The 24,996-nt window shown below is 44.5% G+C and overlaps 1 protein-coding gene across 5 annotated transcripts in view; it reads right to left on the reverse strand.

Annotated features, from left to right (window-relative positions):
* Positions 1–249: 249 nt before the first annotated feature.
* TMEM44 (transmembrane protein 44) overlaps positions 250–24,996 on the reverse strand; it is a 48,924-nt gene continuing 24,177 nt past the window's right edge. For 2 of the 5 annotated variants that reach the window (XM_060099314.1, XM_060099313.1), the window contains exons 10-11: positions 18,271–18,303; positions 14,280–15,204 (exon numbers count right to left, since the gene is read on the reverse strand). In XM_060099314.1, the coding sequence (XP_059955297.1) occupies positions 15,094–15,204; positions 18,271–18,303 (144 nt within the window). In that variant the 3' untranslated portion in view covers positions 14,280–15,093. Of the gene's footprint in view, positions 1,869–14,279; positions 15,205–18,270; positions 18,304–23,422; positions 23,520–24,996 lie in introns of those variants that run through there. The other 3 variants (XM_060099319.1, XM_060099317.1, XM_060099318.1) reach the window with 3 other exon arrangements.

The following is a 24,996-nucleotide window of genomic DNA, read 5'->3' on the forward strand; positions in this document are numbered from 1 at the left end:
AAATATTCATATATATTCTGATTCACTGTGTTGTACATCTGAAATGAACACATTGTAAGTCAACTATACTCCAAATACTCCAATAAAAATTTTTTATAAAGTTTATGAAGCACCCAAAAGTATTAAAAAGCATAACATTCATAAATGTATCCATGACAGTTACTTATATAATACATACTTTTTCATATGCCTCTTTTCTTATTCATACTAAGAACTCAAAAAAATTCTGTCCTTTTAATTTTCCTGCCTTGCGTTTATTTTTATTTATTATTTTTTAAATGAAATAGTATAAGTACTGTATTTTGTTTTTGATTTAATTTTATTTATTTTTTTTGGCTACATTGGGTCCTCATTGTTGCATGTGGGCTTCCTCTAGTTGCAATGATTTGTGGCTTCTCTTGTTGCAGAGCACGGGTTCTAGGCACACCAGCGTCAGTGGTTGTGGCACTCATGCTCAGTAGTTGTGGCTCGCAAGCTCTAGAGTGCAGGCTCAGCAGTGGTGATGCACGGGCCTAGCTGCTCCGCAGCATGTGGGATCTTCCCGGACCAGGGATCGAACCCGTGTCCCCCACATTGGCAGGCGGACTCTTAACCACTGCACCACCAGGGAAGTCCTGCCTTGCTTTTAAATAGTAACTAGGTTGTAATATTTTCTCAGGGGCTCTCTGCTGCCTGTTTTCCCTAGTTTGGGAGTCGATGCTATCTGGTCTCCCTTTACCATTCTTTGGTCTTGGGGGATGTGATTGGCAATTAACTGGAACTACAACAGCTTCTTGAGCCAAGTGGTTTCCTTTGGAAACAAAGTTTTATGCTGCAAACTTGAAAGGAAAGGGAATTTAGGGGGAACTATTTTTTAATTGGAGGATGTATTCAACTGCTTCCACAGTCAGAAACCATTAGTACAAGAATCCACATAATCCCCTGACTATGGAAAGTCTCATAATAAGACTCATCTGATATTGTCAGTACACAGTGTTTTGAAAATAATTGCTGATAGTGGCACACACTCTCTTGGATTCTACTTTATTACCTGACATTGTCTTCTGCAGATTTTTCTTACCATGTTAGAACTGGGAATTCATGTTGTGAAAATGAGCAGGCCGCTCAGGCACTGAACTAGATGATTTCAAGGTAATTCAAGTCTGTTCCTCAGTCTACGGGTCTGTAATCTTTTAGGTTTAATGCCAAAATAGCATTTCTTCATGAAACTATAATGTTTAATCTTTCTGAACAAGTGGAGTTTGGGGGCCTTATCAGTTTTTCCCCCCCTATTCTAAATAGTTTTATGAGAATATCTCATACAAATAGATCACTTTTTTTTTTTTTTGCAGTACGCGGACCTCTCGCTGCTGTGGCCTCTCCCGTTGCAGAGCACAAGCTCTGGACGCATAGGCTCAGCGGCCATGGCTCATGGGCCCCGCTGCTCCACGGCATGTGGGATCTTCCCGGACGAGGGCACGAACCCGTGTCCCCTGCATCGGCAGGCGGACTCTCAACCACTGTGCCACCAGGGAAGCCCCCAAATAGATCACTTTAAAAGTAACTTCATGAGGGCAGTGTTCTCAAAGAATCAACTGAGGAGCTTGTTAAAGATTCCCAGACCCTGCCAAGATCTAGGAAATCCCTGGGGTGGAGACTAAGAGCCTATATTTGAACAGATATCACACACATCAGAGCTTTAGGACCTACATATTCCTAAGTGCAATTGCTGGTCAGAGGAAAGGCCTATGGGATAGCTCTTGTCACACGTGGTCAGGCTGCCCTTGGGAAAGATTGTTGCAGCTGCAGAGTACAAGAGCCCTTGTTCCAGCTGTGGGTTTAGAAAATTTCTCAGACTTGCACTGGAGACGCCCCAAATACTAGGACACCTGCAGGAAAGACAAAAGGATGAAGGTCAGGGTCAAGTTCAGAGCAGAGGCATGGAACTTGACAGGTTGCTCTGAAAGCACATTTGAGTTGGTGCAGTCTGGACTCAGAAGCTGGAAACTAGCTCAGGAATAACGGCGTGGGGAAGGGGCCCTCCCACGAAGGATTCCACAGGAACCTGCAGGATGTGAAGACAGCTTTGACAAACGTTCTCAATACACTGGTGGTCCTGTCCTAGCTGCAGTGTCTCATTAGCCTGTACTTAATGGAAGTTAGAGGTAATCTCCTGAAAACAAACAAAAAAATACAGTATAATCTTAGAACCTTACAGCTGGAAAGCATGTTTGATATCAAGCCTAAAAGAGAAAACTGCTAGAACAAACAAAACAATTAAAAAACTGGTGGCCTAGGGTGTGACACGTGAACCATGGTTCCCACTCTATGCTGCAAGCAGATGGCACATCAATTAGCCCTGGAAACTGGACTGCCAGCAGAACCAGCTGTTTTTTCTTTTTTCTTTGCAAGCCCAGAAAAGTTTATTGGTGTTGTTACCTTTTCAGAACATTGCCAATAATTAGCCTTATTAAATAACTCTCTGCGATATGGACTAGCAATCTGGGAAAGTTCAGAAAATTTCCTCAACATTGCTGATTTGATACAGCATTACATTTAGTCTTCATGTCTCCATAGGCTCCTCTTAGCTGTGACAATTTCTCCTACTTTCCTCATTTTTGATGACCTCGACAATGTTGAGGAGTACTGCCCTGTTCTAAAGCCTCAGAGTCTTCTGTCTTCTGCTTCAGTTGGCAGAAAGGAAAAGAGACAGTGGAGAAGCCACTTCAGATGCATAAAAACCCCAGCTTACAGGAGGTGCCTCTATAAACAAAATCAATGGATTGCTTTGCCCTCTGGCTTTCACTTGGGTTCAGCCAATGACAAGACAAGCAGCAATGAGAGGCCAGAGGCAGAAGGCAGATATATGAAATAAATTCCTCTCAAGAATTAACTCCAGAGAGGGACCTTCAAGATGGCGGAGGAATAAGACGTGGAAATCACCTTCCTCCCCACAAATACATCAGAAAGACATCTACACGTGGAACAACTCCTACAGAACACCTACTGAACGCTGGCAGAAGACCTCAGACTCCCCAAAAGGGTGAGTGAGGGGAGGGGATTCAGAACACTGCCTAGACAAGCTCCAGAGACAGGCGCAAGCCGCGTCTATGAGCAGACCCCAGAAATATGCATGAGATGCTAAGGCTGCTGCTGCAGCCACCAGGAAGCCTGTGTGCAAGCACAGGTCACTATCCACACCTCCCATCCCGGGAGGCTGTGCAGCCTGCCACTGCCAGGGTCCCGTGATCCAGGGACAAATTCCCCGGGAGAACACACGGCGCACCTCAGGTTGTTGCAACGTCACGCCGGCCTCTGCCGCTGCAGGCTTGCCCCGCATTCCATACCCCTCCCTCCCCCCGAGCCTGAGTGAGCCAGAGCCCCCGCATCAGCTGCTCCTTTAACCCCCGCCTGTCTGGGCAGGAACAGACGCCCTCAGGCGACCTACACGCAGAGGCACGGCCAAATCCAAAGCTGAACCCCGGGAGCTGTGCGAACAAAGAAGAGAAAGGGAAATCTCTCCCAGCAGCCTCAGGAGCAGCGGATTAAATCTCCACAGTCAACTTGATGTACCTTGCATCTGTGGAATACCTGAATAGACAACGAATCATCCCAAAATTGAGGCACTGGACTTTGGGAGCAGCTGTAGACTTGGGGTTTGCTTTCTGCATCTAATTTGTTTCTGATTTTATGTTTATCTTAATTTAGTATTTAGAGCTTATTATCACTGGTAGATTTGTTTATAGATTTGGTTGCTCTCTTCGTTTATATACGAATATATATATATATTTTTTCCTTTTTCTCTTTTTGTGAGTGTGTATGTGTATACTTCTTTGTGTGATTTTGTTTGTATAGCTTTGCTTTTACCATTTGTCCTAGGGTTCTGCCTTTGTTTTTTGTTTATTTTTTTAGTATACTTTTTAGCACTTGTTATCATTGGTGTATTTGTTTTTTGGTTTGGTTGTTCTCTTCTTTCTTTCTTTTTAAATTTCTTTACATTACTTTTTAATTTTTTTATTTTTAATAATTTTTTTATTTTAATAACTTTATTTTATTTATCTTTCTTTCTTTCTTTGTCTCCCTTTTCTTCTGAGCTGTGTGGCTGACAGGGTCTTGGTGCTCTGGCTGGGTGTCAGGCCTGAGCCTCTGAGGTCAGAGAGCCAAGTTCAGGACACTGGTCCACTAGAGACCTCCTGGCTCCATGTAATATCAAATGGCGAAAGCTCTCCCAGAGATCTCCATCTCAACACGAAGGCCCAGCTCCACTCAACAACCAGCAAGCTACAGTGCTGGAAACCCTGTGCCAAACAACTAGCAAGACAGGAACACAACCACACCCATTAGCAGAGAGGTTGCCTAAAATCATAATAACGTCACAGGCACCCCAAAACACACCACCAGAGGCAGTTCTGCCCACCAGAAAGACAAGATCCAGCCTCATCCACCAGAACACAGGCACCAGTCCCCTCCACCGGGAAGTCTACCCAACGCACTGAACCAGCCTTAGCTGCTGGGGGCAGACACCAAAAACAACGGGAACTTCAAACCTGCAGCCTGTGAAAAGGAGACTCCAAACACAGTAAGTTAAGCAAAATGAGAAGACAGAGAAATACGCAGCACATGAAGGAGCAAGATAAAACCCACCAGACCAAGCAAATGAAGAGGAAGTAGGCAGTCTACCTGAAAAAGAATTCAAAGTAATGAAAGTAAAGATGATTCAAAATCTTGGGAATAGAATGGAGAAAATACAGGCAGCATTTAACAAGGACCTAGAAAAGCTAAAGAGCAAACAAAAAATGATGAACAACACAATAAATGAAATTCTAAATTCTCTAGAAGTAATCGATAGCAGAATAACTGAGGCAGAAGAACAGATAAGTGACCTGCAGGATAAAATAGTGGAAATAATTACTGAAGAGCAGAATAAAGAAAAAAGAAAGAAAAGAATTGAAGACAGTCTCAGAGACTTCTGGAACAACATTGAACACACCAACATTTGAATTATAGGGGTCCGAGAAGAAGTAGAGACAAAAAAGGGACTGAGAAAATTCTTGAAGAGATTATAGTTGAAAACTTCCCTAATATAGGAAAGGAAATAGTCAATCAAGTCCAGGAAGCACAGAGAGTCCCATACAGGATAAATCCAAGAAGAAACACAGCAAGACACATGTTAATCAAATGATCAAAAATTAAGTACAAAGAAAAAATACTAAAAGCAGCAAGGCAAAAGCAACAAATAACATACAAGGGAATCCCCATAAGGTTAACAGCTGATCTTTCAGCAGAAACTCTGCAAGCCAGAAGAGAGTGGCAGGACATATTTAAGGGGATGAAAGGGAAAAACCTGCAACCAAGATTACTCTACCCAGCAAGGATCTCATTCAGATTCAATGGAGAAATTAAAACCTTTACAGACAAGCAAAAGCTAAGAGAATTCACACCACCAAACCAGCTTTACAACAAATGTTAAAGGAACTTCTCTAGGCAGGAAACACAAGAGGAGGAAAAGACCTACAATAACAAGCCCAAAACAATTAAGAAAATGGTAATTGGAACATACATATTGATAATTACCTTAAATGTAAATGGATTAAATGCTCCCACCAAAAGACATAGACTGGCTGAATGGATACAAAAACAAGACCTGTATATATGCTGTCTACAACAGACCCACTTCAGACCTAGGTACACATACAGACTGAAAGTGAGGGGATGGAAAAAGATATTCCATGTAACTGGAAATCAAAAGAAAGGTGGAGTAGAAATTCTCATATCAGAAAAAATAGACTTCAAAACAAAGACTATTACAAGAGACAAAGAAGGACACTACATACAAATCAAGGAATCGGGCTTCTCTGGTGGAGCAGTGGTTGAGAATCTGCCTGCCAATGCAGGGGACACAGGTTCGAGCCCTGGTCTGGGAAGATCCCACATGTCATGCAGCAACTGGGCCCACGAGCCAAAACTACTGAGCCTGCGCGTCTGGAGACTCTGCCCCACAACAAGAGAGGCCGCAACAGTGAAAGGCCCACGCACCGTGATGAAGAGTGGCCCCTGCTTGCTACAACTAGAGAAAGCCCTTGCAGAGAAATGAAGACCCAACACAGCCAAAAATAATAAACAAACAAACAAACAAATAAATAAATAAAAGAAGTCTGGTAAGGGGAGAGGCATTAAAAAAAAAGAATCAAGGGATCAATCCAAGAAGAAGATATAACAACTGTAAACATTTATGCACCCAATATAGGAGCACCTCAATATATAAGGCAAATGCTAACAGCCATAAAAGGGGAAATCCACAGTAACACAATCATAGTAGGGGACTTTAACACCCCACTTGCATCAATGGACAGATCATCCAAACAAAATAAACAAGGAAACACAAGCTTTAAATGACACAATAGACCAGATAGATTTAATTGGTATTTATAGAACATTCCACCCAAAAGTGGCAGAATACATTTTTTTCTCAAGTGCATATAGAACATTCTCCAGGATATGTCACGTCTTGGGTCACAAATAAAGCCTCAGTAAATTTAAGAAAATTGAAATCGTATCAAGCACCTTTTCTGACCACAATGCTATGAGATTACAAATCAATTACAGGGAAAAAAAACATAAAACACACAAACACATGGAGGCTAAACAAAACATTACTAAATAACCTAGAGATCACTAAAGAAGTCAAAGAGGAAATCAAAAAATACCTAGAGACAAATGACAATGAAAACACAATGATTCGAAACAAATAGGATGCAGGAAAAGCAGTTCTAAGAGGGAAGTTTATAGCTATACAAGCCTACCTCAAGAAACAAGAAAAATCTCAAATAAACAATCTAACATTACACCTAAAGGAACTAGAGAAAGAAGAACAAACAAAACCCAAAGTTAATAGAAAGAAAGAAATCATAAAGATCAGAGCAGAAATAAATTAAATAGAAACACAGAAAACAATAGCAAAGATCAATAAAACTAAATCCTGGTTCTTTGAGAAGATAAACAAAATTGATAAATCATTAGCCAGACTCATCAAGAAAAAGAGGGAGAGGACTCAAATCAATAAAATTAGAAATGAAAAAGGAGAAGTTACAACAGACACTGCAGAAATATAAAGGATCATGAGAGATTACTACATGCAACTATATGTCGATAAAATGGACAACCTGGAAGAAATGGACAAATTCTTAGAAAAGCACAACTTTCCAAGACTGAACCAAGAAGAAATAGAAAATATAAACAGACCAATCACAAGCACTGAAATTGAAACTGTGACTAAAAATGTTCCAACAAACAAAAGTCCAGGACCAGACAGCTCACAGGCAAATTCTATCAAACATTTAGAGAAGAATTAACATCTATCCTTCTCAAACTCTTCCAAAATATAGCAGAGGGAGGAACACTCCCAAACTCATTCTACGAGGCCACCATCACCCTGATACCAAAACCAGACAAAGATATCACAAAGAAAGAAAACTACAGGCCAATATCACTGATGAACATAGATGCAAAAATCCTCAACAAAATACTAGCAAACAGAATCCAACAGCATATTAAAAGGATCATACACCATGATCAAGTGGGGTTTATCCCAGGAATGAAAGGATTCTTCAATATATGCAAATCAATCAATGTGATAAACCATATTAACAAACTGAAGGATAAAAACTATATGATCATCTCAATAGATGCACAAAAAGTTTTCGACAAAATTCAGCACCCGTTTATGATAAAAAACCCTCCAGAAAGTAGGCACAGAGAGAACTTGCCTCAATACAATACATGCCATATATGACAAACCCACAGCCAACATCACTCTCAATGGTGAAAAACTGAAACAATTTCCTCTAAGATCAGGAACAAGACAAGGTTGTCCACTCTCACCACTATTATTCAACATAGTTTTGGAAGTTTTAGCCACAGCAATCAGAGAAGAAAAAGAAATAAAAGGAATCCAAATCAGAAAAGAAGAAGTAAAGCTGTCACTGTTTGCAAATGACATGGTATTATACATAGATAATCCTAAAGATGCTACCACAAAATTACTAGAGCTAATCAATGAATTTGGTAAAGTAGCAGGATACATAATTAATGCACAGAAATCTCTTGCATTCCTATATGCTAATGATGAAAAATCTGAAAGAGAAATTAAGGAAACACTCCCATTTACCATTGCAACAAAAAGAAAACAATACCTAGGAATAAACCTACCTTAGGAGACAAAAGACCTGTATGCAGAAAACTATAAGACACTGATGAAAGAAATTAAAGATGATACAAACAGATGGAGAGATATACCATGTTCTTGGATTGGAAGAATCAACATTGTGAAAATGACTATACTACCCAAAGCAATCTACAGATTCAATACAATCCCTACCAAACTACCAATGGCATTTTTCACAGAACTAGGACAAAAATTTCACAATTTGTATGGAAACACAAAAGACCCTGAATAGCCAAAGCAATCTTGAGAAAGAAAAATGGAGCTGGAGGAATCAGGCTCCCTGACTTCAAACTATACTACAAAGCTACAGTAATCAAGACAGTATGGTACTGGCACAAAAACAGAAATATAGATCAATGGAACAGGATAGAGAGCCCAGAGATAAACCCATGCACATATGGTCAACTTATCTTTGATAAAGGAGGCAAGAATACACCATGGAGAAAAGACAGCCTCTTCAATAAGTGGTGCTTGGAAAACTGGACAGCTACATGTAAAGGTATGAAATTAGAAAACTCCCTAACACCACACACAAAAATAAACTCAAAATGAATTAAAGGCCTAAATATAAGGCCAGACACTATCAAACTCTTAGAAGAAAACATAGGCAGAACACTCTATGACATAAATCACAGCAAGATCCTTTTTGAACCACCTCCTAGAGAAATGGAAATAAAAACAAAAATAAACAAATAGGACCTAGTGAAACTTCAAAGCTTTTGCACAGCAAAGGAAGCCATAAACAAGACAAAAGGACAACCCTCAGAATGGGAGAAAATATTTGCCAACAAAGCAACTGACAAAGGATTAATCTCCCAAAGTTACAAGCAGCTCATGCAGCTCAATACCAAAAAAACAAACAACCCAATCCAAAAATGGGCAGAAGACATAAATAGACATTTCTCCAAAGAAGATATACAGATTGCCAACAAACACATGAAAGGATGCTCAAAATCACTAATCATTAGAGAAATGCAAATCAAAACTACAATGAGGTATCACCTCACACTGGTCAGGATGGTCATCCTCAAAAAATCTACCAACAATAAATGCTGAAGACAGTGTGGAGAAAAGGGAACCCTCTTGCCTGTTGGTGGGAATGTAAATTGATACAGCCACTATGGAGAACAGTATGGAGGTTCCTTAAAAAACTAAAAGTAGAACTACCATACCACCCAGCAATCCCACTACGGGGCATATACCCTGAGAAAACCATAATTCAAAAAGAGTCATGTACCACAATGTCCATTGCAGCCTTATTTACAATACCCAGGACATGGAAGCAACCTAAGTGTCCATCGACAGATGAATGGATAAAGAAGATGTGGCACATATATACAATGGAATATCACTCAGCCATAAAAAGAAACAAAATTGAGTTATTTGTAGTGAGGTGGATGGACCTAGAGAGTGTCACACAGAGTGAACTAAGTCAGAAAGAGAAAAATAAATACCGTATGCTAACACATATATATGGAATTAAAAAAAATTGTTCTGACGAATCTAGGGGCAGGACAGGAATAAAGACGCTGACGTAGAGAATGGACTTGAGGACACGGGGACGGGGAAGTGTAAGCTGGGACGAAGTGAGAGAGTGGCATGGACATACATACACCACCAAACGTAAAATAGATAGCTAGTGGGAAGCAGCCACATAGCACAGGGAGATCAGCTCGGTTCTTTGTGACCACCTAGAGGGGTGGGATAGGGAGGGTGGGAGGGAGACACAAGAAGGAGGAGATATGGGGATATAAGTATACGTATAGCTGATTCACTTTGTTATACAGCAGAAAGTAACACACCACTGTAAACCAATTATACTCCAATAAAGATCTTAAAAAAAAAATGGACGCGCGAGAAGGAGGATCTTTGGGGTCGAAGGAGCAGGGCACTGCCGTTTTCCTTCATAAACCTTTTGTTACAATCTGATTCTCTTTTTAAAAACTGTGTACCTGCAGTATATTTCAAAAAACATTTCAAATGTACTTAAAAACAAATAGGATGTTTTCCAGTACACCATAAAGGATGCTGAATGCTGTCAATAATTTCGGAACCGTAATCTTGTTATCATCCCCTTCCAAAACCAGCGGTTTGGAAGTGAAATGCACCCCAGGAGCCGCCCTCAGCAGCTCCCCGGAGGCGGCGAAACAGGACCCCGTGCCGGTCTGGGGCCCCGGAGGCGGCGTGGGATGCGCCGGACTCGCGTGAGGCGGCGGCTGCTTAGTGCACACTCACTCGCGGGGCCGGGCATTTCTTCTCTTCCCGGCAGTCCCAGGACAGTGGTTTGAATGGGAAGCAGGCTGCCGGGGTTAGGCCGCTTCTCTGAGGGAGAAGTAGCCAGTAGGAGGTCGGGATTCACTTCTGACGGTGCCAACAGTGGCCTCCTTCGTCGTGGCAGCTTGAGGAGACCACTTACTGCCCCGCCAGGACGGTCGTGGAGGAGCCCAGTGGACGGTGAAGAGGGGGCGAGCGCCCCTGACCTACGACAGGGACTAAGTCCTCTTGCAACCACAGCTGCAGGACCCCGAGGACCAGGAAGAGAAGAGCTTGGCCCTCTGCCGCCAATATCGACTTCCCGTGGAAAATTTCCAATGGAATTGGGAGGGTATGCTAAGTTCTCTAGGCGACAGATTAACGGAGACACTGGAAGTTAACACTCTGTCAATGAAGTGTCCAGTCCAGAAGCAGCGGTGCTGGATGCCTGGTACCTTGTTTGGCTTTCAGAGTTGGGTAAGGAAACAGCAAATCAGATGTGCTCTAAGTCACTTGATTTAGCACTATTCCCTGATCTAAGACTGTCTCTCTCACGCGATGATGACCTTTAGAATAATACTAGACAGGCACGTGTAAACTTCTTGAAGAGATGTTAGTCACCATTTCACCAAATCTTGGGCTCGTTCAAGGTAGAGGCTCCTCTGTCAAACATCGACTTGAATGTCAGAAAAAAACAATGAAAAGTGGAAGAGAATAGAGCAATGCCCTCATAGTTGGAAACTGTGGAGGGGGATGATCAAGAAGGGACAGCAAAAGAAGTGGAGAGAATCTTGGAAATGTTGCAAAATTAGTCTTGAAACACGAAGACACTGCTCTTCTTTTTCTTTCTTTTTTTTTTTTGCGGTACGCGGGCCTCTCACTGTTGTGGCCTCTCCCGTTGCGGAGTACAGACTCCGGACGCGCAGGCTCAGCGGCCATGGCTCACGGGCCCAGCTGCTCCGCGGCATGTGGGATCTTCCCAGACCGGGGCACGAACCCGTGTCCCCTGCATCGGCAGGCGGACTCTCAACCACTGCGCCACCAGGGAAGCCCTCTTCTTTTTCTTAATGATCAATACAGAATTCTTTTTCTGTCGCTGGAAAATATTCATATATCATATTTAAAATTTTTCAGTACTGGAAGGAAACTGCAAAAATTTTAAACGTCAAATGCTGTGATCTCTTCTTGTTACAGCAAAGCCTCGGTTCTTCATAAAAGGGGAATTTTATCTTAAATGGATAGTAAAATCCAAACAGAGAGAAGTGTATATTATATAATGAAACCTATTTTTTTTAATATATCTGAAATTTCTCTTGATATTGTCTCTTTCTTGAGAGTTTATGAAGATGTCAGTCTTCTGTAGGAAAAAAAATTCACTGGCATATTCATAAAAGGTTAAAAAAAAAAGGAAAGAAATCTGTCCTTTCATTTTACAGATGAGAAAACTGTGATCAGAAAGGGAAATGACTTAACAAGGATCACGCTGAATCAGACATAGGAACTGGAGCCCAGCCAGGCTCCTTGGCCCAGTGCTTCTCCTTGCTCTGGAGGAGCTCATACCCAATTGTAACAATCAGATGTGAGTGTGGCATCAGATGACTGCTCATAAATCTCTTCATCATACTGAAGTACTGGGGGAGATAAGGGGATTGGTTCTTCAGGATCTAGACAGGGTTTTAAGAAAATCTTAGGGATAGAGGAGCTCTCCCTAAATCATACAGACTTCTTTCCTTGGGAGATTAAAATGGGTGAAATCCTTTTTTTTTTTCTTTTTTGAGTAGCTTATGAAGGGGGTGGGTAATCACTGTAATCACTTATTGGGGTTGTTGTCAAAGCAATTCAATCCTCTGAAGTCCCTTTCATCTGTGGGTCTGATTCTTTGGTTACCAACTGGCTTGCAGGTCATATGTGGCCAGGAATTATAGGGAGGAAGGAAACTAATCCCTCTTCAATGTCTACTTTGAGTCACGTAGTGTTATGCATTTCATATACATTATTTAATCTTCACAAGCTTTCTAGATAGGTATTATTCTCAGTCTACCCCAGGAGTTCACAAAGGTTAGGTAACAAGCTCCAAGCCATGCAGACAATAGGCAGCACAACTACAGCTATTATACCCTCTCTCATCTCCAGATGAGTGGGCAGGAGAGGATGATTACACAGTTGGTTCCCCAGCTTCTCCCTAGTGTAGGTAACCCCCTTGCACTGCTCAGTGGGTCTTCAGGGCAAGTAACTCCCGTTATCCTCCTGGTCTGACTAACGGATAGGCATGAAGCTGCAGCGGAGGCCCAGGATGGGAACACTCCTGCTAGGAGTAAGGCATTTGGGTTGGCATCTCTTCCCAAAGGCTCCAGAGTTCCAGAGCTTTGCATAACAGGCAGATTCTCATTGAACAATGAGGCCAAACTTTGCTGCCAAAATTGTCAGTTTAAAGGTTCATTCTGGGGGCTTCCCTGGTGGCGCAGTGGTTGAGAGTCCGCCTGCCGATGCAGGGGACACGGGTTCGTGCCCCGGTCTGGGAAGATCCCACATGCCATGGAGTAACAACTGGTAACAACTGGTTTGTGAAGGAAGAGGCAGGGACGATGGGATCTAGAGAGATGGTTAACATCTGGAGCTCAAGTAGTTTGTGCTGTGCAAAGTCAGCAAGATCATTTGATATTCTTGAGTGAATAGCCATTTCCATTAGGATCCAGCCAATTTCTGGTGCCCCAGGGACATGAGCCGGCCTCCCGTTGGGAGGGGCGATGTGCTAAAGACAAACTCCAGGGATGTCATCCTATCCCCAGGCCTTCTGCGTTTCCAAAGATGAGCCCTCCTCCTGCCCTGCTGTTACTAATCAAATTAAACATGTTCCCCAAGTTGGTACTGTATCCATGACTGTACATTTCTGCTTCTTGAAAAGTTGTGGCTGTAGGGATGTAAAACTCCCCAATCAGCTGTGGCCCACCTGAGGCATGTCAGTCAGCTTCCTACTCTGTATCTTGCAATAGCTACCAGTCAGCCACAGAATTAAGCACCAACTCCCAGGTTCCTTTCCAGCCTCTTCACCCACCCCCTACACCCATTCTGGCCACATCAGAGTCCTCTTTCCTTAGCTAGATTCCCCCCTTCCCTGCTTCCAATCCTCTGTGTGGTTTCATCTGCTGGAATGTTCTCCCAACCCCCACCCTGTCCCCAGTTAAATGTTTCATCTTCCCTCAAAGTACGGCTTCAGTGATTAAGGTCACAAAGCAAAATTGACTTTAGCAAACTCCATTAAAAGACAACCAGGGGGCTTCCCTGGTGGCGCAGTGGTTGGGAGTCCACCTGCCGATGCAGGGGACGAGAGTTCGTGCCCCGTTCCGGGAAGATCCCACATGCCGCAGAGCGGCTGGGTCCGTGGGCCATGGCCACTGAGCCTGCACGTCCGGAGCCTGTGCTCCGCAACGGGAGAGGCCACAACAGTGAGAGGCCCGCGTACTGCAAAAAAAAAAAAAAAAAGAAGAAGGAAAAAAAAAGACAACCAGGGTCCAAAGCAGTTGGATAAATAGGGTGGCTTTAGGTTCACTTCTAGTTCAGAGATCATGCAGGGGATTGGAATCTATGCAGAGACCTGTGGAACAACCTGCTTCCCTGAGGCACCCCCTCTTTCGTGCTGCTGGGACTTGCACGACCCCTCAGGAGCAACTGGGCAGCTGCAGCTGAGTCACACAGGCTGCCAGGGGCCAGCCAGAAGCAGAGCTGTGTTTCTTGGCATTTCTCCCAGGTCCCCTGGTGGCCAACTTCTGTGGCTGTGCTGGGATTCAGACGTATCTCTGTGCTCCATGGTGAGATGCTTCAGTGCACTCAATCAGGATTTATTCATTCCAGCGTTCCTCCCACCGTAGCTCCAAAATAATCCTGAGAGGGGATTTCGGTGTCTGAATTGAGCCCCTCCCACCATGCCTCTTAGCCTTTGCATGCTTTCAGTTACCTCCAGAAGCAGACAGTTCCCTTCACCTGCAGACCCTAGCCCAGCACACACTGGGCCAGGCTGGAGCAAGTCCTGGTACCTAGAGCACTTTGCTTTGCTCACCCTTGCAATACCAGTGACCTTGCCAACACTTAGTTGATCAAACAGTCCTCTCTCAACTTCCAGCAGAAAACTCAAGTGGGTGACTGGAGGGCAGGAGCCAGGTCCCATCAGAACCTGTGACTGTGTCCCAAACCCCCCAAATGTGGGCCCACCCCTCTCTAGGCTTAGCCAGGTCTTACGGAGTGGGGCTTTACTAAGATCCAAACATTTAGCTGTTTGTTAGATCAACTCATTTGTAGCAGATATTCAGAGTAGGGTTGAATCCAAAGGGAAAGGGAAAAGAGAGGCTAAACTATTTTAGATGATATTTCAAAGCAAGATTGGTTTGTGAACTTCGAATTTTCAGAACAAACTCTGGCTGTGTCCAGGTCTGTCCACAGGGCCCAAGGTCTTGGCTCCATTCTGAGCCATGGTGCAGACCAGCCAAGCTCTGTGACAGCTCCTGGTTCCTCACTTTCATGGGTGGCCTTGGCAGAAGCTTAAATTCCTGCCACGGCTGTCTCTGCAGGTTGATCCCTGCTCAGTTCCTGACAAAACCTTGACCTTGGGCTCTGAGCTGCTGAGCTGGCTCCAGAAAGTGTTACTTAACAGAGGTCAAGTCCACTGGCTTCATAGACCACCTGTGCACCCGGGGTCTGAATATCTCCATGTTGTCTTTGTTCCCTCCAAGGTTTACGTCTTCAGGATCCCACTGTGGAGAAAAGACACAAGAGGTACCTTGGTGGAATAGGCCCTTCCCATCTCTTACAAGTTCCCCAACAACAGCTCCAATCCTGGTTCTCATGGCCCAGACACAGACAAGAACAAACAGGTAAGGACAAGTTAACCAGGTCTGTGTTTCTAGGACCTAACAGGGCAAGTATAACTTTAAATCAAGGAATTAATGGACAGCCACCCTGAACAGACCAGCCCTACTTCCCCTCCTACTCTCTGTTCCCCCCTCTTCACCAAGTCCTTCTCTAGTGAGACTCAGTCATGTTCCCTTTATCCTGAGAATTCCCACCTCCCTGCCTAACTCATTCCTGGAAAAGACCAGGCAAACTCAACCCATTCTTTATGGCCCAGGTAAGTTCCTCCTCTTCCAAGAAACCTATCCTGACACCCATTGAGCTTTCCCCCGCTTCTCTATACTGCCTGTACCACTGGTTTGCAGCTGAGCATGGGCAGCCCTGCCCTGGGTGTCCACCTTGTCCTCTCAGGTAGATGACAGAGCTTCTTAGGAGCAGGGCACTGGTCTGCCCTTGACCCCCACATGGTGTTTCCTCTAAACCTGAGGTCAGCAGACTTGTCAAAAACAAACATTTAAAACCTAATCCAGAGTGGTGGTCACTGCCACTGAATATTTCATCACTCTGACTCAGACAAGTATGGGAAATTGAAATGCGCAGGGGTTAAAAAAAAAAGGTTAAAAGAAAAAAAAATAGGTGAGCACACAAGCACTGATGAAGCTGTTTGCAAAATCCTCCTATTGCTCTAAAACGACAGATAAAAGAGAGAGCTTTTCACGTGGGCCAAGAGCAAGGGCATCATCTTTAGTGATTCTAGCCACAGAGGCAAGTAGGGGTCGGGCTCAGGTCCTCTTTCTGCCACTAACTTGCTTTCTCTTCTCTGGATCTTGATTTCTCCATGTGTAAATTGGGAGGCTGAATCAGCAACTAGATAATACGATCTCTCATTTCTGAGTTTCTATGACTGGTGATTCTGAGTCATAAGGTTGCATTTGACCCAGGAAACAACAAGACCCAGGAAACAACAAGCAAAGGCCACATAGGATGTGTCAGCCCGGGCCAGACAATCTATTTGGGCAAGAAAATAGAGCCAGGCATGGACATGCACTCCAAGAAAAGTGTTCCACCAGCTACTCAAACCTGAGCAGAATCAAACAGTCCAGTCCTTAGAGGGTCAGGACAAGGTCCTCAAGGCTCCCTGAGCCACTGAAAGATAATGCCCACACCCCACTAGTCATAAGACACAAATTGTAGCTTTGTTTCCAACAGAAAGAGAGTTCCGTTCAACTACTGATTTACTGCTCATAACTGAACTGAGTTCTACTACTTGGTCATGAAAAACAGCATCACGTTAAAAAGACCACCTCATCCCCAGTGACCTTGCAGGCCAGGGACTGAGCTGATTTCGTTGGTGCAGCTCAGCCCCTTGTACGTGTCTGGGGCTGTGTCAGGCACACGTGTGCTAATTTCTCATCTACCTGTGGATGTAGACTTGGGCGGACACCTCTAAGCAAATTCCTTCCAGACGTATCAGAGATCCCAAGTAAAAGAGTTCCCCGGCCCCTCAGCCTCCGAGACCCAGTTGCCTAGTAGTGGAAATGGGGGCCTGTTCCATTCTCTGAGAATGGACAGTGTGCTTTTTGATGAATTCTGTTTTCAAGTGGAGACCCACGTTCAAGATCTCAGTTCTGGGCCAGTGTCACCAGGAGGGCCCAGGGTGCTCATTAAAAAGACTGATGCTGGGCTTCCCTGGTGGCGCAGTGGTTGAGAGTCCGCCTGCCGATGCAGGGGACATGGGTTCGTGCCCCGGTTTGGGAGGATCCCACATGCCGCGGAGCGGCTGGGCCCGTGAGCCATGGCCGCTGAGCCTGCATGTCCGGAGCCTGTGCTCCGCAACGGGAGAGGCCACAACAGTGAGGCCACAACATGAGCTCACGTTTAGCTAAACAGCTGACCTTGTAAGAGGCGTAGGTGTGAACGCTCGTGAGCTACAGCAGGAAGTCGGCAAAGATTTATTTGTGTCCCTCCACTGAATTGCCTGCAAGGACCCCGTTTTCTAGAAGTGTTGGGCCAATACTCCCTCTAGTGGCAGGGGATTCAGACGGGGCTGCTTTGTGGCCCCCGCTCTGGGGCAGGGGCAACAGTAAGGCCACAACAGCAAAAAAAAAAAAAAAAAAAAAAAAAGACTGATGCTGGGGACCCACCCTAGACCCTATCTGTGGGTTGGGACCTAAGGCTTGGCATTTGAACAAGCTCCTAGGGTGGTTCTTAGCCGCCCTGATGTGTCAGAACCACAGCTCCAGCTCCTAAAATGTCTTCTTAAGAGTTACCCTTGCTACTCCTGACCAATTCCGCTGCCGGCAAACAGGAACAGCCCACCACCCTGGTCAGGTGCACTCTTTAAAGTGGATTAAGCCTTCGAAAACAATTTAAATCTCTTCCTTCTGAATTCCCAGAATATTGTGTTTTAAAATGTCATTTTAAGTAATAAAAACATCACTGGAATCCAGGCATTCAGAGAATTTGAGCAAAAGATAATCTACTCTCTTATCAGAAAAAAAATCCTGGGAGGTGACAGGCACAAGTGGCTGTCATGAATCATGTGCTTATTTGTCACTTGGAGGCGAGGAGGGCATAGAGACAGCGGCCAGCTGCCCAGGGTCTCACAATGACAACATAGGGGAATGTTGATCTCAACTCCTGCAGCCACTCCCAGCACCACTACCATTAGTGACCTGCTGGGCTTCCTCTTGTTCAAAAACTTTTGTTCCTAGCAAGTTTCTTCCTTGGGTTATGCATCTTCTCTGAGCCCCTACTAGACGGTTTGGACAAAGCAGAAAGAACTCTGAAATGGAGAGCCTGGAAAAAACCCTCGACTTTCAGGCTCTCCTCTCATTTTCAAATTCTTTTTTTTCCTAGAGGAATTTGGCATGGGCCCAGCCATCCAAGGGGGGCTCACAAAAACAGGAACTGAAATCAAGCCACAGGAAGTCCCTTGCGGAATAAAGAGAGAACACGATTGTCCATACCTGCTCCGAGTTTAGGGCTTCCCAATACTTCTGCTGCAGAATAAAAAGAGAGATTTAAAAAAAAGTGTTGACTAGATTTTGCCACCATCACAGAGCAGAGATCAGCGCCAGCCTCTGTCTGCTCAGTGAGCCAGGAGGCAGGCCCTCCGCTGGTCCGGAGGCAAAGGAACAACTGACTTCAGCAAGCAAAAAGGCAGCAGCTCCTAGTGGCTACAACTTAGTTAAATGGTCAGTAAGATAATTGTGATAATTATGAAGGGCTACAGGTCCTTGAAAAAATTATCATCTATGCAGATTTTTAAATTACTATTATTAGAAATTATTATTAGGCATAATCATAATAATAAAGATTCCATTTATTAACCACATGGCTGAGATGAGTCAACTCAAACCCATAAAACTAAGAAAGAGAGATGCAAATAAAATCCTCATCTTGAAACTATGGGGTATCTGCTACCAGCCAAGATTCATATTTAATCAGCCTTTACTGCACGGTTGGTTCCACCCCAAGCCTCAAATATGTCTGGCTCAGGTTCTTGAAGGGTAGTGTCACTGTCTGCTCTCATTCGTCCAGCACCTCCTGTAGTGCCCAGGACACGTGTGTGTGTGTGGTGTGTGTGTGTGTATTCATAAGCTATGAATCTGCAAATGTCTGTTATACTGATCTGTGTATGTCTGTTACACTGAACTGCTGCCAGTACACAGGATTTGGCTTTATTGTCACATTGAAACAAAGCCCCTACTGTTCAATTCTTTTAAAATTTCCATTTTGAACAACTTCTGTTTGTTTGCTTTTGTTTGGTTTTTCTGAGCTCCTTGAGGGCTGCAGTTTGACTCAACTCTGAGTCTTCAGGACTGCCAGGGCTGGCGGAATGCACTCAGCAAGTCTGTTACGTGAATCTGTATGTGCATGCGTGTGTGCAGCTGTGTATCTGTTAAGATTATAAAAACTTTGTTGAGCACCTCTATTTGTCTGCTGATAACTGTGCTAGCCCAGAGATGGGGCTCTGTTCTGGGGCCTGCACAAGTCCCATGCTGGGTCAGAGCTGGAGGTAGGGGTGGAGTCAGGCACAGAGGTCTGACCCAGGCTGTGCTGGCAGAGCTGGGCCCCAAGCTCAGTGGCAGGGCACCTGGAAGACTGGAGGCGAAGGGCAGAGGTCCCACCTTGAAACTGAGGAGGGCAGGGAAGGGGCACCAAAGCTGGGTCCTTGGTCAGTACCCCCTACAAGAATTCCCTGCCCCCTGCTGGGTAGGATGTGGTGGCCGCTGCAGGAGGGAGGGCAGGATATGGGGATGTGGGTGGCAGAAATGAAGCTTGACAGTCGTCTCCCCAGTTTCTGCCTCTTCCCTCCCTCTCCCACCCACCCCTTCCAGGTCACATGCTTCCAGCCTGGTACCTATGAACTCCTTCCCCCATTCCACGGGAGGACAGAATGGACCTAGAAAACTTGAGTCACCACTGACTTCAGCTGTACCATGCCTTTTTCTTTTGAACAACTTTTTAATTATAAGATTTTCAGTCATACGCAAAAGCAAAAGAATAATCTAATGAACACCTGTGGACATATTCTCTTTCATTTGCTCTAGCTCCCCCAATTTTTTATTTGCGGAAGTATTTTAAAGTAAATAATTTCATCTGTAAATACTTCAGTATGTATCTCATAGATAAGGACTTAAAAAATCCTAAGCACAATGCCATTAATACCTAACAAAACTGTGATAATTCCATAGCATTCATCTTTTAATGACATCCTGCTGGGGAGAACATAAACTAAAAAAAAGATTAAATGGAGAACACACAAAATTACTAAAAATGATGTTTCCACACACACTGCAAAAGACAGAAATGTTGATGACAACACGGGTGGAAAAAGTTACATAAGTTCTGCAAATGTAATAGAAATAAAAAGAGAGATGAAAGAAAATATGCTAAGAATAAGAACATTAATGGAAAAACTGGTGAAACCCAAATAAAGTCTGTACTTTAGTTAACAGTAATGTACTAATGTTAATTTCTCTGTGTGGACAAATGCAGCATGGTGGTGCAAGATGTTAACATTAGAGGGAATTGGGTGAAGGTATACAGGAACTCTCTGTCCTACCTTTGCAACTTTTCTGTAAATTTAAAATTATTCCAAAAGAAAACGTGTATTTAAAGACAAGCAAACAAATAAAGAAGTTTAAGAGTCCTCCAACTGAATTTGAAATGAAACCTTGAAACCTTTCCAAAATCTTCAGCATCACAAGCAATCTAAAATTTCAGAAGAGTACCCTCTAGTGGAAGTAGTAGCCAGGATTTCTTTCTAAAGTTACTTTCTAAACTAATGATAATGTGCCTAAGGAATACAATTAACCCAAATCTTTGTAACTGAGGTCTCTCTCCACCCCCCACAAAGAAGTAAAAATAAATAAACATTTGTGTAGTCTTTTCCCTCTTTCAAGAGCAAAATTTGTTCATTTTTGTATAGAAATTATTTTCAAAACCCCAAATAAAGATTGCCCAGAATTCTATCCCTAAAAGAGGGCCTCTATGAACAGTTATTGAATAGCCCTCTGAAATACACACACACACACACACACACACACAAATTATGCAAATGACTTTTCTCTCTTAAAATATAGTGAGCATTTCCACATATCCTTGAATTGTCTTTAGGACCACAATTCCATCATCTCCGTGAACCACAGCATGTAGGGTTTCAATTCACCTCATTTCTAAAAGCACACTTTTTCGTGCTTCTGAAACCAAGAAGCAACCTATAGGCCCCTGTCCACAGGGCATGTGGTAAGTTCTCCTTTGTTCCTGAAGACTCTGAGGTGTGTCTCAGCCACTGAGGAAACAGGGTCACTTTCTAGGACTGGGAGCTGGATGGGCCCTCAGAGACCATTTGTTCAACTCCCTCCTCTTATATCTGGGGAGAAGTGACTTCCCCAAGATGGCAGAGGTGAAATGGTGTTGGACTCAGGACCCATTATAAAGGTTTTTTGTTTTTTCTGATCATAAAGTTTTGAGACTGACCAGATACACGCCAGCTATAGTTACATCTTAGATTTCATCAAGTAGATTTCCTTTTTGATTTTCCTAGTACCTTACAGGCTTTTAAATCTTAACACCATACACTTCAAAAATCTCATCCTTTCAATTTCTTTAGTTAATTAAGCAGTTCTATAGCACCTACTCTGGATCAAGCATGGTTTCACCTTCCATACCTTCTTTCCTCCTCTCTACCAGCCCAAACTCCCCACTCAGCTCTTCCTTCCTAGGCTGTCGTGAGGAATATGGGATGTGAGGAAAAATGGATCACAGGCCGTGGAGTGTTGTATGCAAGGCCCATGGTGAACCGGATCAGTGAGAGAGAAGTTCTGACCCACACTGGGCCGGTTTCCCTTATAAGGATGACAGTTTCACTGCAGGGACATCCCAAGGTTGGGATGAAGGGGAAGCCGAGATGAAGCCCTATGTATTACAACGGTGGGCAGCAAGGGTTGGGAGCGAGCGCCCCTGAACTCCACTCACAAGGAGATGCAAATACTGTATTTAGGCCAAACTCCAAGACCACCAGTGGGAAAGTCCTTGACAACCTTGGCTCCTGTTCCTGATTTTTTTAAAATTATTTTTTCCCATTAAAATCAGGAGATATAATTGACATAAAACATTGTATGTTCCTGATTTTTTTGGAAGAAATTTTGCTATTCACATGCTGCTCAGAACCGAAGAAGTGGCCCAGGGAAGGGCAGGAAATGGCCATGATCAAGTTGGATTCAGGAGCAGGGCTGCTGCAGATAAAACACAGGATACACCATGAAATCTGAATTTCAGATAATAATGTTTTAGTATAGGTGTGTTTATCTGAAATTCAAATTCACTGGCCTCTTGTACTTTTTGCCTGTTAAATCTAGCAACCCTACTCAGGCACACAGGGAAGGCTTCCCGGAGGAAGCAGGATTTAGCCAGGGCCTTGAAGGGCAGGAGAAGACAGATGAGCAAAGGAACCCAGAGAAGGGAAAGCTGGCTGGATGTGCAGAAGAAAACCTGGAGAGTTAGCCCAGAACCAGACAATGAAATGTCCTAGAGGTCAGGCTAAGGGGTCTGGACATACACTGTAAGCAGTAAGGAGCCACAGAGGGCCTTAGAGCAGGAAGGCCATGGGGCTGATCGAGTGTTGGGAAGATCTTGGGTAGGACAGCACTGAAAGGAGAGGAGACGGAGACAGGAGCTCAGTCAGGAGCTCCTCCCTGGATTTCACGCAGCGTGATGGAAATGCTTCTAGAGACTGCGGAAGCCAGAAGAGGTTTTCTGAGTGGCACCCAGGCAGACACAGCAGCCCCTTTTGCTGGTGGTTGACCCTGCTGTTTTCCTGATGGAAGCCTTTCCGCTTCTAAGAACTGACTCAGTGTCATTAACCTCAGCCTAACTCCCCCAGTACACTTGCTCACTTAAGGTCACTTGCTAAATGGGACCTGAAAGATGGCCCAGTTCAAAGCTCAGCATCTGCGGGAACAGTGCTCTGTCAGAGCCTCACCAGCTCCCTGAGCTCATTATCTCCACTTACAGAGCAAGTCCAGAGAAATGAACGGCGTCGCCTGGTTCAAAGGCTCTCAGGGCCAGCGTAGGTGTCCGAGCCCACTTGCAGCCCGTTGTCCACTGCACTGCATCTAGCACCATCGGCAGGCTTGCAGGGCCCCAGCAGCACCCCCATTGGATCCTCAGAATCACTCCGTAATGTAAGTAGGGCAGGTCTCCTGATTCCCATTTACAGAGGGAGAAACTAAAACCCAAGAAGTCCAGGCAGAGCCAAGGCCGCCTGCCTGGCAGGTCAGCGAGAGCCTGGACAAGCCAGTGTCCACCCGACCCCTGGTCAGCCCTCTCTCTCCTGCTCAGCCCCGTTGCCCTGGGGGTCCCAGTACAGTCTTTCCTTACCCCCAGGGGAACTAGCTGACTGTCCACCCATTTCCAGACGCACCATCTCTCACTGCTGCAGAGCACATAGGGGCACACAGATCTGTGCAGGGCAGATACCATGCCCTGAACTTAATTTCTCATCTTTGGGACCTATTAGAAATTTCTGGCCTCTTTCTTCATACTTATATGTATTTACTTCTAAAATTAGCACTTTTAGAGTCAGTGTGTGGGTGTGTATTCTTTTTATTAACTAATTAATTGTTTTTTCCTTGAAAGAAGGATTTGGCTTTAAGAATGACAAACATCCAAGGGACTGTGTCCGGTCTGCTGGTGCTGGAAGCAGGGTCTGGAGAGGGAACAAGCAGTCCTGGTTGTCAAGAGCCTTAGGCACAGAATTAGCAGGACACGGGGGCCTGGGATGCGAGCCTCTTCAGACAGCAGTCTGGTGTCTGGTGTTTGGCTCTGTACACACACACACACACACACACACACACACACACACACTGAGCCAGCTCCAGGCACAGTCATTCTCAACATGCAGACTTTCTTCTGTTGACAGAAACAGCCTCCTTGCAGAATTCCTACAAAGCTTCAATGGCATTGCTAGGAAGCACAGAAGGGAAAAAATGACTAAACACAAAGCTGGACTCAGTCTTTTCTTGCATCTCAGAGGCTAGGAGGAAAAAAAAAAACCTTTAAAAGGCACAGGAGCAGTCTCAACACTGAGGGAATGTCGACCCTGCACTCATAAAACAGGTGCTGGCTGCCCTGGCAAGTGAGCGGGCCGCTCCGGAAAGCCCTGCTCCCTCTGGGCCCTGGTCCCCCACCCACAGACCATGAGCCAGTGACCCTTCCTCTACATGTGTTCAGAACGCTCTCGGACGGCTGTGTCAGGAGACAGGCTGCCTGGTGTCGAGTGGCTGAGTGAGTAGGTGCACAGTCTCCGTGGAGTGTGCCCTGTCTTGTGGAGACGTCCAGAAATCCACACAGCCCACACAAATGGCCTGTCTACAAAGTCATGGGTCACATTCAGGCTCCACTGCCATTAGTCTGGTGCCCTGACAAGCCCATCCAGTGGACACTTGAGAAAAGGTGAAAATGACCCAGTTCTCCCTCCACGCAAGCTCCCATGCCTTATCTGTCTCTGCTTCCCCTCTTTTTGTGGGTGTTCTGCATCACTGGAATTCCTTGTAAATCCCAATGTTTTATCCTGTCTATTAGACAGGACCCTGCCTAAGAACACAGGTAGCGCATAGGTGAGTGGAGAGAGTCCTGTGGAGAGAGTTTTCTCATCTGTAAAATGGGAATGATAGATAAGAAACTCGGCCCTGGGTAGTTCCTGCCGAGGCAGTGGGGTGTGGTGGGTAACAACAGGGTTTCAGAGCCAGACAGAGCTGGGTTCAAATCCCCAGGTCTGCCAATTATAACTATGACAATGATGATGATGATGATGATGATGATGATGATGATGATGATGATTTCTTGGGCAGGTTACTTAAACTCAATGAATCCCAGTCTCCTCTTCTGGGAAACAAGAATATTTAAAGGTACTTGCCTCAGGGCTGTTAGGAGGACTATACCAAACAGTGCTTGTAAAGTATAGAACATCCCACGCCTGCCTCATGACACACACGCAGTCACTGTGAGCAATGAATTAAAAAACGCGTAGTCGCCTGGAAGGGTGGGATAGGGAGGGTGGGAGGGAGATGCAAAAGGGAGGGGATATGGGAACATATGTATATGTATAACTGATTAAATTTGTTATAAAGCAAAAAATAAAAAATAAATAAAATTAAAAAAAATAAATAAAAAAAATAAAAAAT

Source organism: Mesoplodon densirostris, chromosome 5 (assembly GCF_025265405.1).
Source record: "Mesoplodon densirostris isolate mMesDen1 chromosome 5, mMesDen1 primary haplotype, whole genome shotgun sequence".
Taxonomy (NCBI): Eukaryota; Metazoa; Chordata; class Mammalia; order Artiodactyla; family Ziphiidae; genus Mesoplodon; species Mesoplodon densirostris.